Source organism: Manacus candei, unplaced genomic scaffold (genome assembly GCF_025592945.1).
Source record: "Manacus candei isolate 608988 ecotype Guabito, Panama unplaced genomic scaffold, ASM2559294v1 h1tg000008l, whole genome shotgun sequence".
Lineage (NCBI taxonomy): Eukaryota > Metazoa > Chordata > Aves > Passeriformes > Pipridae > Manacus > Manacus candei.
This window is the reverse complement of record NW_026138056.1, coordinates 12107431-12126073: the sequence shown is the minus strand read 5'-3', so window position 1 is coordinate 12126073 and position 18643 is coordinate 12107431. Positions and strand designations below refer to the sequence as shown.

The window sequence follows — 18643 nt, the reverse complement described above, 5'->3', positions numbered from 1 at the left end:
AGGGTAGTTAGTATAGTAGATAACTATTGTTTTTATATCCTAAAGATCTCTACACAGAGGTCACAAACACATGGTTTACGAGCTAGCATTCCAAAATAAATGTAAGGAATATTCATTACTGTTCTTAGACAAAAAGCATATGTTGTTTCCATTCTCAGCAAAATAGAAAATGTATTTAGAGTGGCCTCTGGGTTTTCCACTTTAGCCCCAACATTATCCATCTGTAGTGAGAGGGAAGCAGAAAAAGATCACAGACAGAGTGGGTGAGTAGTTTTCAATTGCTGATACAGAAGAACAGCAGGAGGACAAGCTTGTAAGGGAGACTGTTAGTTACCACTAACAGTGAACATATCCCCCAATTCTTCAAACATCCTCATGGTCAAGAACATATATCCAGCATGCTTTTTCAATGACTGATCCTGCTCTTTTACTGAGTGTTTGGTCAACTGCTACAGCCCAGTCTCCTTCAAACTCTTGTTCACAAAATATATGTACAAGCCAGACTTCTTCATGATTTCTCCTCCAGACTACGAGGAGAATAGAACATGTTATTCACAGAAAAAAAGAAGCTTTCTTTTCACCAAAGCTTATTCAGAAGTCTGTGGTCCCCAAAAACAGATGAACCATATCTACAAAAATTCTTATACTCTACAGGTCATAAGAGTCTCTTCAGAAGAGTCCTACAACATTTTTCTCTGGAAAAGGCAAAATAAGACTTAGGAAATTAGAAAAAAACACTACCTAAAAATAATGAGGCATTTCCAACCACTGTCTATTTACAGTTGTACCTGTGGAACCCATCTGCCATACTCAAAGAATAGGTCTTGACTACAACTTTCCTTCACTTTTTAATGAGGAAAAAAATCATGCACATGAAAACCAGTTTGACTGGCACAGACAGCTCATTTTCCCCTCAACATCATCTAAGGTAAGTTATACCTTTTCCCCCACCTAAGGAATCAGGGAATCCCAACAGTAAAACATTAGGAAGTCTCATCTCCCAGAAAAGATTCAGCAAGTGATCGAAGGAGCTCTGTCACAGAGTGCCAAAGCACTGGAAATGGCCCTCTGAACTATTTATTTTATTCATTGTTCATTTATTCATTGCTTTCTACTGTAGCACAGATAAGATTATCTGACACACATCGACAGAAGCCTAATCAAATTATGCATTTAAAAATATATTCAGGAAATAATTTATTGCGAGTACAAAGGTTACTAAGCTTACTAAAAAAAAGATTATAGTTAGAAATAACAGGAATGCATCAATATTTTCTCCATTTTTTTCTGTCACTTATTCTTATTCTACCATACTATAAAGCCTGCAACCTACCCGTATTACAGCAGGTGGCTGAGCAGTAGAAACCACAGTATTTGTTGTTTGAGATAATGTTTTCACAGGAGAAGCTGCTACTTTTTTTACTAACTGGGTGCCAGAGTTCTTGAAAAAAATAAAAATAAAAAATAATTATACATGGGCAGAGAACAGTTGTCAGACAAGTCAATCACAAAACAGACACTGAAGTTGGGGTGGTCAGATACAAACCAAGACACATACTCTTAAAGTAACAATGTAGGCATCATTCACATAGTCCATATAGTTTAAATGCTGCTCAACAAAGCTATTTGTCTACCAGTTTAATATTCAGTAACAGATCAGAGACATTTAAGAGACAACACGCAATCAGAATAAAATGGTTAAATAAATACGTAAATCGTTACTTTTATGTATTTCCTTATTCTTGCATGCTGATCACATTACAAGAGACAGAAGCAAAAAGCCAGCAGAGCTCAGGGAACGAGGAACAGGAAAGGTCCTCAGCTTCACAGATGGTTGGCATTTTTTTTCTTAAACTATTTACATCGTCATCATCAGAGAGGAATTCATTAATTTGAGCTTTACCACATGTAACAGACAGCAGTTTTTCCAAACTGAGAAAGCAAAGCATACAGTGATGTTTGTGGGTGCAAAACCAAACACCATCACGCTGTTCAGAAAGCGTTCAAACACTTATTTAACCCTCCATGACTTATTTGCAAACCCTGTTATAACCACATAACATACAGCTACGTCAAATTAAAGTTATGAGGGAAGTTACCTGTACAGCACATATTCTGATTGCAGGAGTGCTGGTTGGCACAGATGGTCTCACATTTGTGTTATTTTGTGACTGGTTCTGTGCTCGTGCTATTGCTTGTTGAGATACTAGCATTAGGTGGCCACTACTGCTTCTGATAAGAACAGTTCCTGTTGAAGAAAAACATTCAAACTTTTAGAAATTAAGTTATGTTACGGCTTCCCTCTATTTCTGTGGAAGAAATAACTAGACCACACTGATAATGTAATATTTAGTTTCTTACTCCAAGGAACAGCTGCCAAGAAATATAAGAACTAAGTGCACATCAGCTTTACTCTGCATCTTATGATAGAATTCCTAAATTCAAGAGAAAATTCAAGAGAAAGATTTAAGTACATGGCCACATTGAAGCACTACATGCATACAAAATGCAAACTGTGAAGCAGTTCATCATTTGAGTCAAAAAGATATTTTGGATATTTAAAAGACAGACACACCCTCTACACACACTCTGGGATTACTTTGACAGTAACTTCAAGCAGCTCTTCAACCTGCAAAATTAATCACCACTATCACACTTGGTTGCCTCTTGTTTCTGAACATTTAGGCACATAGTTAGACGTGAATATACGGTTTAGAGAAAACTGCAATGGGGACTGAAGCCTGATTAGTACCAGTTCACCTGCCTGTATGAAGACCACTCCCCTCAGTCAGAGGGCAGTGGTCTCACATGAAAGCCAAGGCCATCAGATATTTGAAGCTGTCCCTCTGTCAACAGTCTGTCCAAAAGCATTAAAATGCATGGTTTTATCAATGCAGTTTACAAATTGGGAGATTCCAGTGGGAAAGAAAAAAAGTCTTACCTACTATGTTTCTCCTACCCCATCAGCAGTAACGACAAACCATTAAACAGCAATGCGTATTTGTATTAAAACTGAATGAAAATCACCTTAAGGGGAATCAGTATCAGTCACAAGCCATACAGAGTCCCATATTCCCTGCATTTGGAAACCATTCAGCTCCAAACCAATGTCTCCTTCCCAGGCCCCTCAGGGCTCAGCTCTGGAAAATTCAGAGGTTTCATCACAGTCACAAATACAAAATGCCATTTGGATACCTGGTCTAAACAGCTTCAGATCCTTCAAGGGAGCTGTAGAGACCCCTACCTTTGCTGGTGTTTCACCTCCAACAGCAGCTGCACCTCCAACAGCGGCTCCAGCAAAGTCCACCACTGAAAACCCGTCATCTCAAACACCCTCACTTAACAAAGGCCTTTTGAATAAAAGAACAGGGGAAGGTATGGGAGAATGCCAGACATGCAAATAAGAGCACCTTAACATTTTTTGAATGCATTAAACTTTCTTGCAAGTTATCCAATATCTGAAAAACCCCAGATCTATGAACACTTATGATCTTTCTTAGTGTAAAACAAGATCTCATCAATGAAACAGTCTTTTTACCTGGTTAGTCTGAAAGCTGTCAAAATACTGCCATACAATACAGCCTAAAACACTGCTTCTGTCTAAGTGAGTTTAACAGAAAAAGGTACAAGCTCCACGACTTGAGTTTTGTTGGTTTGGGTTTTTTTTTTTAAAAAACAAAGATCAAGCTATTAACCACATGCTTAGTAACAGGTTTTCATCCTCCACATTTAAAAGCATAAGAGAATATTGCAAGGCAACACAAAACTTGGTATAAAATTCTTAACATCAACATATTTCCATTCACATAGCACACATTAAGAACTGCAAGAGAAGCATCTAGACGATTCCGTCCTTTCTCAAGCAGCCTTTACTAAATGGGGCAGCTGCACAACACAGTTGCATATTCAGAAAAATACTGTTACTCTGTCTGACAACTCAGCTTTCTCCTCCTCCACTGAAGACTAGAATTATATTTAGGTACAGATGGATAATTTAATTTAATCAATGAATACCTGGAATTACAGAAAACATATTAGATTTCTTATTTTATTTTCATACCATCTTATTTAGACAGTGATTGTCGCAATTTGCTTATACCTTTACACAACTTAAAAATGCCCCCAATGTTTTGATATTCCCATCCTGCCTAGAAACAAAAGCAACAACCCAATACTGCAGTCAATAGCACAGACACCAAGAGGAGACATAGGAGATACCTTCTGCCAGAAGAAAAGGTTCCATGGCACTCAAAACCAATACCCAAAGGCTCATACACTACATACAGCTACTCAAGTGTGAAATGGGGGAACAGTAGGTGATGGTAACCTTGAGATTCGCAATACAAAGGTCACACAAACAGACTCGTGCAAGCTTCCAAGATGCTACTATCAGAAATGAAGGTAAGTGCAAGAATCCACATTCTTCGCTCAGTGGGGGGGAAAGATAGTATTTCTTATCAAGAGCTGTTTTCACATTCACTAGAAGGCAAATGTTAACAAACAGTGCGAAAACAGTTCAGTTCTTGCAGTCACTGCAACTCCACAGTAAAATGGGCAGGGTGGGGGAGGAATGGGACAACACACAACAACCAACCTCTGAAAGGCTGAAACATGACATTTCAGCTAACACCTCTCAGCAGGACATGTAAAACCAGAAAAGATATCTGCAATCTCCGAACAAAATATCAGCACCAGCAGTAGTAACTGAACAGCAATAAGGCATTCTCGTTACACTGCAGGTGCCCAGTTTTGGGCGACACTTCCAAGAATGTTTGATAGTTTTACTGGAGTTGTGTCAGAGAAGAGGAAGGACTTCCTCAGCATTGAAGCATTTGGGTAGTAAGAGAAAGGCACAGTGCCTTTGGGGCTACAAATCTGTTCCTATTTTCAAAGTCAAGTGACCAGTTACCATCAGGGATTATTTCTCACATGCTTTGGCCGGAGGACTCAGGTGTCTCTTGCAGATTAACAAAGAGTCCTATTTACAACAAATTGAGACTTTTGTCCCCTTATATTCTGCCTGTCTTGTTAATAATTTTCCTTTGGAAAGTTATTTGTTTTTCCTGGTTGACAGAGAAGGCAGTTAAAATAGAATCATCTATTTCAACCGTTTGTTTCCTGCACACCTTCCTTCAGCTGCAATCCTGTGACAAGGCTGGAGTGGAAGGACCTGACAACCAAAACTCAGCTCAGTTTCCTACACAGAAGGAGCCATGATATACCTTCTTACCTTGAAGAGGTCTCATTGAGATCCACACCTTTTCTGCTCAGTGATCTGCCTTCTCCTGAAAGAGGGGCTGCAGGAACCCTGCCTCTAGGAGTGCCTGGCATCACTCCTGCAAAGCTCAGCCAGCCACCACCCAGAACAGACATGCCAGCATTGTGAGAAAATGGAAAATCACAGGCATCCTAACAAAATTCCATTTGTTGCTCAAACCTGAGATACCTCAGCTTTAAACTGTCCCAACAGCACCAGTCAAGGAAATACAGCCTTTTCTGAACTTGGTTTAGCATCCAACCCAGAAACCAAGAAACACAGGTTAGAAGGAGGAGCAGCTTCCAGATACCTCTGCATTGTAACAAGAGAGCAGTAAAAATTCACCAGAGGCATGAACAAGGTGCTACGGGATAGTGACAGAGATCTGTTTATGCCACTGTAGGTAATGCCACCTGCATGGGCTTCACTGTATTTCAGGGAATAAGTGTTAAGGAAACCACAATGTTGTTAACACAAAGCTGTGCTGCCAGCTGAAGCTCAGGCCTTCATCCAGCAGCACTGAACACCGATGTTTGCTAAAAGCATTCCACCATAAAGGCAACTTCCACCACATAAGGCAATCCCGAGGCCATTTCTGAAGGGGAACTTCATCCAGAAGAAATTTCCTGAGATGAACCATCCAGCATTTGTGCTCCAGCGGAGATACACCTTATGCTGTTACACATGAAACTGAAGTTTCAAGTTAAGCCACCACTTTGATTACGTGGTTTCTAATGCAACTGCTCAACACAACAGCTCTTGGGAACTGCTGGCTGGGGAACAACACGAGGAAATGAAAAGAAGTCTCTTGCTCCTAAAATAAAACACAAGTAAGAACTAACCACAATTAGACCAAACTCATTTGAGAAAACACAAGTTACAAAAACTGCTTTCAAAGAAGGGTAAATTTAGCTTATTTCAAAACAAGGAGTGCCTGCATCAGGTATGTTGCCAACCTACATTTTACCATCAATTATAAAAACAAGACTAAATGAGACTTTCAGGTCCCAAATCAGTAAGTGAACAACAAAAATGTTTTAAAACAACAGGAATGTGTCAGTGCTCTCTGTTCCTAAACAAATCCCATTGTTTCACTGAGCTACTCAAAACAAAGGGATAGCTTTTAAGGCAGTTATTACAAGGTAAGACCAAGCTTTAAAGGGGATGTTTTAGCAGGATACTAAATGGCAACAAAAAAGGAATATTAGTTTTAAGTTTCTTAGACCGACTAGGATTACTCAAAATTTGGAAAATAAAAGGCCATACACTACTAACCTATGCAACAGCTTTGAAAATACTTTTTCTCTCTAAAGCCATCCTTTAGAAAAAAATGCAGTTTTTTTCCTCTTCAACTCCATTTGAGCCCCACAGAGCAGGTCACTTAAAGGTTATAAAAACATACTATGGGACTAAGACCAAACCCAGACATTATTAGAGACATAGACTGTTCTGGCAGGGATTGTATCAAGGTGCATTATGTTGCAGACTAGCTGTAAAAGACTGCTGAAGAAGCAGGAACAATTAATGAAATACTGTGAAAGATGGTGACAACTTTTACATAACCTATGACTTACACAACCCTTCTAATATGTTGGGACTGTAATGTTTTCAGATGGTCTGTACTGCACGCAGGAGAACTACTTATCCCCCATGTACTTGAGTTTTCCTAGACATCACTGCAAATGTCTGTAGTAGAGATGAAGAAACAAAGACAACAGCCCAATCTAGAGGCAACATGTAGTTGTGCTTTTCACTGTTTTAGGAATGAAGCTACAACAAAGATCTAGCAGCCACACAAGGTTACCTCACCAAAGGCTTCCAATGATGAGCTCTAACTTCTATTCTCAAATACAACTGACTTCAGACAACAGGTCTTCTGTGAAGTCACAAAGATTATCTGTTTGAGGCTTTTCTTGGAATAACATCTGTGATTGCTCTTAGATTTCCCAGATAAACAAGGCAGAAGGCTCATCTATACCATATGGGTCGAGTTGTTCAGTATCTGCACTACACTCACAAAGCATTTTACTCCATACAACAAATCATCCCAACCTTTGGAAGTCAATTTCAGTTGACACGAGAGAAATTCAGCAACAATCAACCCATAATCAACACCGCTGCTGCAGCAACCAGAATCATTCATCACATATCCAGGCCCTCAAACAATTAATGCCATTCACATTTTGTTTCACTAAGTAAGTACATATCCCAGAAATCACTGTGTTCTTACCCTCCATTCCAAGGAAACTTCTAAACTAAGGGGTCTTTACAGTGACAGCTCAGGACCAGTGATTGGCATGTAGATATTGCAGAGTCACAGTGAGATGCCCGATTTTGAGTTCCAATGAAAGACACTTTGTTTTGCTCACATATATGGAAATCATTAATTTCCAGGTCAGGAGAAAAGTTCAAAGGGTGTAATCTCAATATACTTTCATGCTACAACAGAACACAGTCTAAATAAAATACCATACAATATTATACCCATAAGTTCTTCAATGAATGTTAATTGCATCTTTGCCAACTGCACAAATGCTGCACTGCAGATTCCTGTAGACTGTGGCCTACAACTTTTAAGGCTGATGTCTGACATCTCACCTTTTCAAAGCCAGTGACTAGCTTCCCTCAGAGACATCACTGTCCAGTTGACAGCACTGTTTCACTAGCATTAGTGTTTCCCAGATGGCCTGGGTTGCTGTGAGCAGTTTTTTAAACCACCATCACATACTCACAGCTCTGTCACACTAACAGAGGGGCTTACAGTCCCAGAAAAGGCTGCTGCCTCCAGGAACTCCAACCTTTTTCTGGCAAGGTTCTCTGCTAAGAGCAGGCACCAGCTCCTGAGACACCCAGTACAGACACAGCCTTTTGAAGCATAGGGAGCCAGGAAAAGGATGATGATATCTCTCCTAGGCAGGATGGAGCAGACTCTGATATCCTATTGTTTCAAACAGCCTGGAATAATGGACACCACATACCTTTGTCTGATGAGTATAAACAACATCCTGTCTCCCTCCCTTTCTCCAGGAACTAGACACAAAATGCTAAAAATGCAAAAATCTGAAGCTAAATTTCACACAATACTCAATCAGTAAGTCTTATCCAAGCTGTTGGAGGCTAGTTGCTCATCAATGCATTTTGGTGCCCAGGTGGATATCTCTGTTCATCAATGGATTTTGGTGCCCAGACAGATATCTCTGTTTAATGGACTAGCAATCGGTGCTGATGCTTTTTCACAGAATATAGGTCCACATTTCAGAGTTAAGAGTTCTCCTCGACTGCAAAGACAGTTGAGCTTCTTTCCTTGAGAATACATTGATATTCATGCAATTTTTCAGTTATAGTAGAACTCTTAAGCAAAAATATAACCATACCAGTTGCAAGGTACTATACCTTTTATTTACAACAAGCAACAGATGTCCACACCAACCCTTTAAAGAAAATCAGAGATTAGGACATTGCACTGATTCTTGGAGGGGATGAAAATAACCAACAGGTTTGGGCACTGTTAAAAGATGGCACTACTGTTTCTATTTGAATTCACAATGTATTTATTACGCTTGAATCCCAAGAGTTGCTGGTTTTATTGTGTGCAGGCATATGGGATTCCCAGCCAATGCTGCGTAAGACAAGTCTTATTTGATATCGTGAGAACATCTAGCTCTTGTCCTTGGGCCATGTCTTTCAGCAATTGGGATCATTTCCCATCAGCATTTCCCCATCTCATCTTTGTGGTTTGCAACTTTGCTCCTTGAGGCTTGGTTGCTTTCCTATCTCATTAATCAGACAGTTCTAGGATTGTCTATGGATAAGATGATCTGACTTAACAGTTCTCTGGGACCCAAATTACCTCATGCAGGAGCTTCAAGTATTTGCAGAAGACTCAGCTGATGGCAGTGAAAGAGTTCCTCAAAGGAGCCAAAATGACACTTCCTTACTCTCAAGACAACTCCTACTGCACTGAAAACAGCATTGAGTCTCTACACCACACCCTCCTGTGTACTCCTAGTATTCACTGGAGTGAATACAATATACAGCTTTCTAAGGACCAGAAATGCCAATACCCTGCACTTCTAGAACAGCCATGAAGCTGTTACAGCGAAATCTGAAGCTGAAGTGTTGAACTACAAATCTTAACTTTAAACTAAGTGATGATAAAAACATCTGAATACCAAGGACTGGTGTCTTGATAGAGTTCTAATAAAGGACAAGATCACCCCCCCTTAAAATATCTGTCTCCTTTAAATAAGAGGAGAATCAAGGCAGTTAATCCATACTAATTTTGCAATGGCACACTTGTTTCCCTGTTGCTCACTTGGGGATCAGCAGAAAGTTGAATTCCAACTTCTTAAAGTTAACTTCTTCTAAAAGTGCAAATTCACTCCTCTGTTGGATGGATTTTCACTTACAATCAAGGGCTCAACACTGAATTTTAACACTGATTACCACCTTGTTTTAAGTGTGATGGAGCAAACAAATCTTACTGTAGAGGACATCAAAACCTTCACGGAAGCATTAACTTCTGTCTACACAGATACTGTGGAAACCGTCAGCAAAACCGTGGGTATTTGTTGAGTGCCTAGTATGAAAGCCATATATAAAGGTGTTCTGACCACATTTACCCTCTTCAACACACAGCACTGGCTGCTCCAAGCAGACTGCCCGGTAATACACCACCAGTCAGCTGGATATGGCTCTGAGAGCTCCACTGGAACTACATGTCCTCTGCCACTGGGCAAGCTGCAAGCAAAAGTCTTCAGGTGTTGTACCAACCAGGGCATGCTGTTTCACCCACTTCTTAATCTAGCCTGGACATCTACAGAAGGAAATCTGCTTTCCCAGGCAACTCCTAGGAGCAGCCAGTACTAACGAAAGCATCTTCTCTGCCTCCACCAAACTGGAAGTGTGCACTAGTCTGCAAGCACAAGCTAAGAAAATCAATGAAATGTCATCATATCATCTGACTGGTCTTACACCACAAGATCACTGAGCTCCACCACTTCTCCAGCCTTAACAGACTCCAGATTTGCTCATTAGCAAAATGTATCTTCTGCCTGCTGCCATTTTTAGCCTGCTTCAGTTGCAATCAGATAGTATTACCTCAAGACAGTAGTGGAAAAGATCTGTTAGTGGACTTTGTTCGAAACGTGACCCAGATGGCAGAACAGACCTTAATCCTGACAATTAAAAATGTCTATTGTGACCTCTTCCATTTTGCAAATTGTACTTGCTTTCCTTCTGGCATCATCAGTTTTCAGAGAAATAGCTTCATGCAAAAAGAATTCAAAAAAAAAGTATTTACCTTTCGGTTTTGCATAAGTGATTAGGGCAGTACTAATTATTTATCTTTGATAGTTATCAGAAGCTTTGCAACTTACAGCACAACTCGCATATACAACTATCGTTTACAGTCCTACCCACTAAACACAGCACAGATTCCTATCACATGGCATGACAAATACCTGGATCTCTAAAATAACCTTAAAAAAATCTGGTACAGCAACTACTCAAAATAATAACACACAAGCTTACCTAGTTTAGTCAGTAGCTTTGGTGAAAGAATACCAAAACATAATTAGTGTTTCTTCCAGCCGTCACTTGTGTGTGGATGATGCTATTTTTACTGCTAAAAGCCAAAGGGTCCTTTAAATACTGCAAAAGCAACAGAAGTTAGGCTCACATTCTCTCTCTTCTAAGGCTTAAAAAAAGTTTACCATTCACCAAACTGTAGCTGTAATTCTTTGCAATACACTCCAACTGATTGTAAAATCTGAACAGCCTTTAGCATTAATTTTACTGAGCATCATATTTCCATGCTTCAGTATTCAGAATGCATCTACTTTTCTGTGTGCATGAAAACCATAAATCTAGACATTAGTTTTATATCTTCTGCCAAGATTTAAATCTTAATTCCAACACGGTTGTGCATTTAATGATATGAAGGCATTGTTTTGCTAGTCACATTCAGTCCTGAAAGCAAAATCAAGTCCTACAGAGCAGCCAAAATTTCTACTGGTTACAGCAGAAGCCACTGTTTTTTATATTTGACTTAGTTCTTCAAGCCTGTCAAAGCTTTGCTGACCCTTCCTCAGAACGAAAAAAAGTTGACTGGTGTCACCTGATGCAAAGAAAGAAGTTTGCAAAGAATCCATCCCAAGAAACCTGCTAAAGGACACTATTGAGATACAAAAGGTTACAATAATGTATTATTTAGCGCCTACTGATCATCCTACAGCACAAATACTACACTCAGACTTCATGGGATTATCAACATCTAAAGCCTGCAGACTTCAAAGGAGTTTCTAGGGGTTTTTGTCCCGTTGAAACAAGAAATCATTAGATAGCCTACTCCTACCCAAGTATAATTTAAATTAAGAAGTATTTCAAATTCAGGGTTTCCTCCAATTCTAAAATAAAGCATAAATATGAAAATAACAAATTCTTGGTGTGGTTTTACCACTGAGAAACAACCAACTAGAACATGAAGAGGGAGATTCTTAGCACTTTACTTGAAAGCTATTAGGTCAACTTCAAAAGCGGAAGGCAGAAGCATCCAGATGTTTATCTGCCCTTACCTCTTCAGGTTACCTTAGTTTCTATATCCAGTCAAGAGAAACCCAACAAGACCAGGCTCCATACCACCCCACAGCAGTTTTGGAATACCCACATCAGCTCTCTCCTTCCCAGCCACAGGAGTCCACATGCTGACTGACTGCCTTTTGCCACACAGCTCCAACCACCTCCCACAAACAGTGGTTGTGCTTTCTGAACACCTACCCACTATCAGCCTAGATAAGCTGTAGGGAGTGGAAAACCTGCCAGGGACAAGGTAAAACATCCAACTGAAGACGACTGAGCTGCAAAGAGAAACAAAGAAGCTGTACCTGCTGCCATTCCCTCCTCAGTCAGGTACAAACGAAACTTACAGAGACCATGCCTTGCACCAGATTACTCATGCAAATTACAGCAGACTCGGGGGGACTTCTCTTTGCTGACACCATACTTGCTCAGGCCCACTGGTGTTAGCAATAATGGAAAGCATAAAACAGAAATACACACACCAGAGACAGCTGATGGCAGCTGCTGCCATCCCTGTAACCAGCGGCAGTGGCATGAGATGAGCTTTTTGAAGAGCTTCCCTGCTGGAAGCAGATCCAAGGTAACAATGGAGGATCCCTGGCATCTCTGGTTCAGTTTTGTATTTTTTCATCCTACCAGAAGAGAAGTGGATATATTTATTAATTGTCCTTTCAACACCTGCCTGTTATGAGCATTCCAGGGGCAGGGATTGAATGAAAGCCACAAGTACAGACAGAAAAGTGATAAAAACCTAAGTTCAAGAAAAGTAAACAAGGAAACCAAGGAAAAACATTAACATTCTTTTTGCTGTTTCTATGCTCTTTTTCCACCCTTCACTTCTCCAAAGTGGTACAGGGCCCAAAGGTGAACTACGGACGTTTGACATAGCCCTTGTCACTCCTTCCCCTTCCCAAGTAAATTATTTCCTCCTGTTAGTAGTACAGCCCATCCACTTCACCCCTCCCCCCCTCCCCCCCCCCCCCCCCCCCCCCCCGCAACATTAAGCTCACGTTAACCAAGGACGCAGTTTCTGGATAAGCAGATGGTCCATGACAGGAGACATTTGCAGGTTCATAAGCATCAGCACAGACCACACAACGAGCAGAGCTCAGGACAGAGACAGCAACTGCACTGGTCATGCTGGTCTGTTCCCTGCCAGTCCCACAGACTGCCACACACAAAGCCTTCTGAAATGCTGATAACATGTTCTTGTCACCAAAGAGGGCAACTGAGGAAGGATCCCTTTGGTGGATCATACAAATTCCCTCCATTGGGGAGGAGATAGCCCAAACATTTAGTCTAACAGCTGATAGTATGTAAGGTCAAAATACCACAAGCAAGCACTCAGGTCAGACTCTCCCTGGCTGACGGTACATGAAGGACACAGTCCCTAGCTGGAGTACTACTGCATATTAAAACCCCCAGAGGTGGTCAGCCACAAGCCAAGGATGGACTGGTGCAGGAGGATGGCCTTGAGTACCAGCAGGACTGGTCTGACAGCACTTTGCAGAGGAATACATAGGAGGGTGATGAAAACCCCTTGTTACTCATGAGTAAGTCTGGGTCCTGTGAGACCTGGATAACTTGCAAAGCCCAGTAATCTTTCCTAGGTAAGCAGGTAAAAAGAGCAATCTGTGCTCAGAGACACAAGGAGTCATACCTGGTCATCTGCCTTTCCCACCTCCTGGCTTTATTCTGAGCAAGAGGAAAGGGGAGGAAGAAATGGAAGAGAAAGTACAGCATAAATCCATGACTTTCATGAACCTCCACTGCCCTCCAAGCCACAGGGGCAAACACAGCTCCACTGGTGCCCTTCCTTCCCCAGACTGCAGTGCTGTAGAAGCACAGGAGCAATACATGCTCCAGGAGGAAAGCAGTTCACGAGTAATTCAGGATGACCAGTAAGGGCAGTGCTGTCCTCAGAACAAGACAGCTCAAACATCTTCCTTTGAAACTCAAGGGAAGGATGTTTTCTGTATGCATTTTTCTTAGCAGATGCCACAAAAGTTGAATGCCGTCATTTTAAAGCCAAGCGCATTCTCCCTTCTGTATTTTATCCTGCATGGTTAGATTAGGCAGTTTATTTGAAATACAAACTTTTCAAGCCTAAGAATTTGGTTGTTTATTCCACCTTCTTTTTTTAATCATGTTAAACTAACACTTGCAGGTTTAATGCTATTCATCTTGCATTTTTTATTATTAATTAAAAATTGAATCCACATAGAAGATAGAGGTAAAATACTAACATTTACTCAAGCCAGAATGCATTTTTATATCATCCTCACAACAATTATTTAGGCAAGTTTCCATGAAACATTGATCCATTTGAAATCTGACAACTTCTAGTTTCTTCTGAAGCACTAAAATCCATACTGTTACTTTTAATTTACAATGCTGCACAGTACCAGCACCTCTGAACTTCCAGTACAAAGGCTGCATTGTCCCAGGAGCAAGGAAAACAAGCTGATGCAACTGAAGGGTAATGCTAGTTTTGTTACATCTGCCTACTGCCACAATACAAGTCAGATGACATTCAACAGTATACCTTGATGTATAGCCAGCCCACTACGAAGAAAACATAAGTTTTGCCAACTTGTAGTTCCCCAACTGTAGGTATTTGCACGAGCATTCACCTTCATAGAAAGGTGTTTCACTGAATGCCAATACATTCCCAAAAGCAAAAATATTAGATACAAAACCGGAATACCTGGGGCCTCCTGCTACAAGAAGTTAATATATTTCCATCATGGTTCATTTCAGAGGAAAGATTTAGACTCATCCTTGACTGCTGACTACCCAGACATTATAGCATCATCTGAGTGCTGGGAAATCTACAGTGAAACTTACTGACTAAAGACAACTTTTTAAAATTACATCAGCATTATACATATCCTTGGGAAGTGCATGTCTTTGGTAAAGACATTGCAATTAAAAAAAAAAAAAAAGAAGAAAGAAAGAGAAAAAAAACCCAAATATGCACTACTAGCACAGGAATTACTGTAAAACCAGTCATCCTTTTCTGCAACATCCGACCTGAAAGTAATTGCAACAGATGCTCCAACAACAGAACTGTCCTGGCAGGAAATAATTACAGCACCAAATAGAAATAAAGTCATTACATATCTTGGGGTCTCAACAGAGCAAGATCAAAACCAGTTGAACCAAAGTCGCTTTCTTTTTTAAAAAGCATTTAAATGTAGCCCGACAGGGAAGAGCGGGAAGTTCAGAACCAACAGCATTTTCTTCCTCTTGAGAGAAAGCGCAGGTAGGAGCCCTGGCTAACCCTCTGCTGCTATCCAATTAAGCTGTCTTTATCAGCACTATGCAATTCCTCCATTAATATTTTCGTTGCCGCTATAAGAAGCGCGGGACCTCTCTGAACTCTTCGTTTTCCACATAGCTTTTACGCAAAAAAAAGCGTTTCAAGGAGCAACACGTAATGAACTTTCAGCAGTGCCCTCCTTAGGCACGGCAATATTCTGTTTCACTGACGGTCTATCGGCCTGGTTGTGCCAGTGAAAAGAATTCCTGTGGGACTGCCCGGGAGCGCGGGCAGTCTTACCGCACGGTAAGTTACGGGACTCGCTCTGCAGTCGCCAATCCCCGCTCACACACCCCTCCTCGGATACCCCTTCATCCAAGTTCTACGAAAGCCTCCATCAGTCGTTTTCAAGTCACATATTATGGTAACCCGGCCACTGTGTTTTGGGTTATATTCCTTCTGCTCCTCCTGCTATCCAGCAAAGTAAGAAGTTGCCTGAATCCAGAGACTTCCAGATCCATCCTCCAGATAGGCTGTAAGCATCCCCAGTGCTAACTGACTGAACACACTCACATTCCCAATGCCCTGCAAGACAGACACACATCCCGGTTCCCAGAAGTTTGGGGCAGCAAACCAACCTGCGCAACACACACCTTTACCACCACCACCACCATCCCCCGCCGCCCGGCCCGTCCTTCGCCACGCCTCGTCCCCAGCAGCAAGGGCAGGGCGGCGGGATACCTGTCCTGCCGACCCGCTCCGCGACAGCAAGGACCGCGACATCCCAGGGAAGCGGCGACACGGTACCATGCCCGCAACCGGGGCAGCCCGCTAGGGATCACTCACCTGGGGGCAGCTGCAAGTTGGCCGGCAACTGGAGGGTGGCCGTGGGCGGACCCTTGAGCGCCACCGGCCGCGGGACCCCGGGAGCGGCCGCCTGCGGCACCGGGGACCCCGCGGGTGAGGGCGCGGGGCGCGGCGGCGGAGCGGCGGCGGGCGCGGGTGCGCCGGGCACCTTGGCGGCGGGGCTGCCCCGCTCGGCCGCCGAGCCCGCGGCGGGGGCGCAGGCGGCCGCCTGCTCCGGGTGTCCGCCGGGCATCAGCCTGACGGGGGCCGCCGCCGCCGAGGTGCTCATGGAGGAGGAGAAGGCGAGGGGCCAGCGGGCGGCCGCGTCGCGCAGAGCCCCGCGGCGCCCCGCAGCATTGCGGGCGGGGGGCGCTCAGGCGCTGCCCCGGCCGCCGGCGCGCCCAGGGAAACACATGGCAGCGCCGCTCCTGCGGCTCCCGGGCACCGCGCACGTGGGCCCGGCCGGCCCGGCCTCCCCTGCCGGCGGCGGGAGGGAGGGAGGGGAGGATGGGAGGGAGGGGAGGACGGGCGGAGGGCGGTCCCACGCCGCCAGCGCGCCCTACTGCGGCGGCGCCCGCCCCAGCCTAGCCCAGCCCAGCCTAGCCCAGCCCAGCCCAGCCCAACCGAGCCAAGCCGAGCCCGGCTTCGCCGCCCTCTGAAGCCGCCCGCCCGCAGTGTGTACGGGGCCGTGCGGAGTCCCGCGCCCCGCCGGGTGAAAGTTGGCGGCAGCGGAGAGACCCCTCGGCGGGCGGGGCTGGGGGGCCGAGAGGGCGCGCCCGGAGCCCCGGGTGGGTAACGCAGGGTGGGCAACGCGGGGTGAGCGCGGCAGAGCCGCGGAGCTGGGAGCGAACGGGGCTGGGTGCTGCGCTTCCCGCCGTGCCATCCTTCGGCCCGCCTACCTGCGCCAGACCACCCCCGGCTGTACCTGGGCTGCAGGTGGCCTTGGGGTTTCCATTCGAAACAAAGGGAACCCCGGCAAGTGTAGGAGTTCCCTATGGCACGATACGAACTTGCTGACAGGCCGAGAAGGCGAAAGCGGCGCGGACCTGGAAGGGTGAAGGGGACAAAGTTGTCTCACTTGACCTTCACGCCCGGGGCTGGGCTTGAAGAAAGGCTGAGCGGGGACGTGCAACTCGCTCCCCCTGTAAAGCAAGGCTATTCGTGACAGGATGCGTACAACACAGCTGTAAAAACGAATTTCAGAGTATAACTGAAAGTTTTTGCTCGTGTGATGGGAATGTGTGCATGACCTTCAGTGTGTCATAGCTGTGTCTGGGCTACATTTCAATAGATTGTGAATTTCGTTTATGCACGTGCTTGACTTTACCCATAATGCTGAAGGGATATGGCTTATATCTGCCCAAATTGAACACTGCATAAGCAATTAAAAATCCAAGGCCTGCTGTATGGTTCATTAATGTGGTACAAAAAGCATAAAGTCCAACAAAATATTAGGAGAGAAAAAATAATCACTCATCTATTAAACTTCCCTTGCAACTGTGTTTTTCAGGTAAAAAGACAGACAAATTCTAATACTTGATACATTGAAAATCATGTAAAATGTGAACAGAATGCAAAAAATTATACAGCTCTTTTTATGCCCTGATAGAGATTTCCATGCACTGCTGCTTATAGGTTTTTCAGATTGCAGGAGCCTCTTTTTGACCATTTCCAGTAACAACCTTTCTTGATTTTACAGTGTTACTGCTTTAAATCACTATCGGCAGCAATAGAAACAACTACAGAACAGAAATTGCATGAGATGAGAACCAGAAGCACATGGCCATAGCTTAATTTCCAGGGTGGTCACAACACAGGTAGCTGTACCCTCCCAAACTCCATTAGTACAGGTAATAACAGGCATGGGGATCTGTTGCATGGACTAGGTGGCTAAGGGCCTTAATGGTGCCAGGGACAAACAGACTCTGTCTCTGAAACACAGTATTTGCTCTCTCACACAGCAACCCCTCTCCCTCATCACCGCAACTCTCGCCTTATCTCAACTCTCACCATGTCTATCCTATTCCAGAACAAATCAGCCCAAAATCTCAAAGAAGTGACAAAAGCAATGGTTATAGTTTCCAAGTATCAGAGCAAGCTAGGAAGATGGTGGAAGAGGAGGTGATAAAGACAGGAGGGAGGCAGCCTCTGTACCCTTCAGAGCTCTGCCAAGTCTCACCAAATTACATCATTTCTTACGTATATGAAGCTGTTTTACACACACAATGTAACAACCAGGGTACAGCAAGTTACCTCCCACATGCCAAATGATGCTCAGAGACCAGGAGATGGGGAAACTTCAGTTCTAGTGGAGACCAACAGTGACTGATGGCAGAAGGAGGAGGGTGCAAGGGAAGGCACGATATCTGCTGTTCTTGCACTTCAGGAAGAGCGGAGTTTAAGAGACAGCTTTTATCTTCTTGGGGCCATTCAGCTTCTGAGGGAGTCTCTGACACCCCCATGCAAATGCTCGGGAGTAAAAGCATATCTGAAAGAGACAAAAAGAAACAGCTGAAGATGACAGAAGTGTATGCACTAAAGCTGCAAGGCAGAGAAGAATGTAAAAAGAGGAAGTAGGAAAACCAGTATAGTGAGAGAAAAAAATATATGAAGCAAGGAGCAAAGGAAGCAATCTGAAATACAAGAAAAGGCATAGCACAATTATAACAAAGAAGAAAAAAGCCCCCATAGCCCAGTGA

At 43.5% G+C, this 18643-nt stretch overlaps 1 protein-coding gene across 4 annotated transcripts in view; it reads right to left on the bottom strand.

The window, feature by feature from the left end:
* Positions 1 to 16986, bottom strand: part of TAF4B (TATA-box binding protein associated factor 4b) — a 72556-nt gene extending 55570 nt beyond the window's left edge. For 2 of the 4 annotated variants that reach the window (XM_051775169.1, XM_051775178.1), the window contains exons 1-3: positions 15945 to 16415; positions 2100 to 2248; positions 1334 to 1441 (exon numbers count right to left, since the gene is read on the bottom strand). In XM_051775169.1, the coding sequence (XP_051631129.1) occupies positions 1334 to 1441; positions 2100 to 2248; positions 15945 to 16233 (546 nt within the window). In that variant the 5' untranslated portion in view covers positions 16234 to 16415. Of the gene's footprint in view, positions 1 to 1333; positions 1442 to 2099; positions 2249 to 3027; positions 3293 to 15944; positions 16416 to 16869 lie in introns of those variants that run through there. The other 2 variants (XM_051775186.1, XM_051775193.1) reach the window with 2 other exon arrangements.
* Positions 16987 to 18643: the final 1657 nt, after the last annotated feature.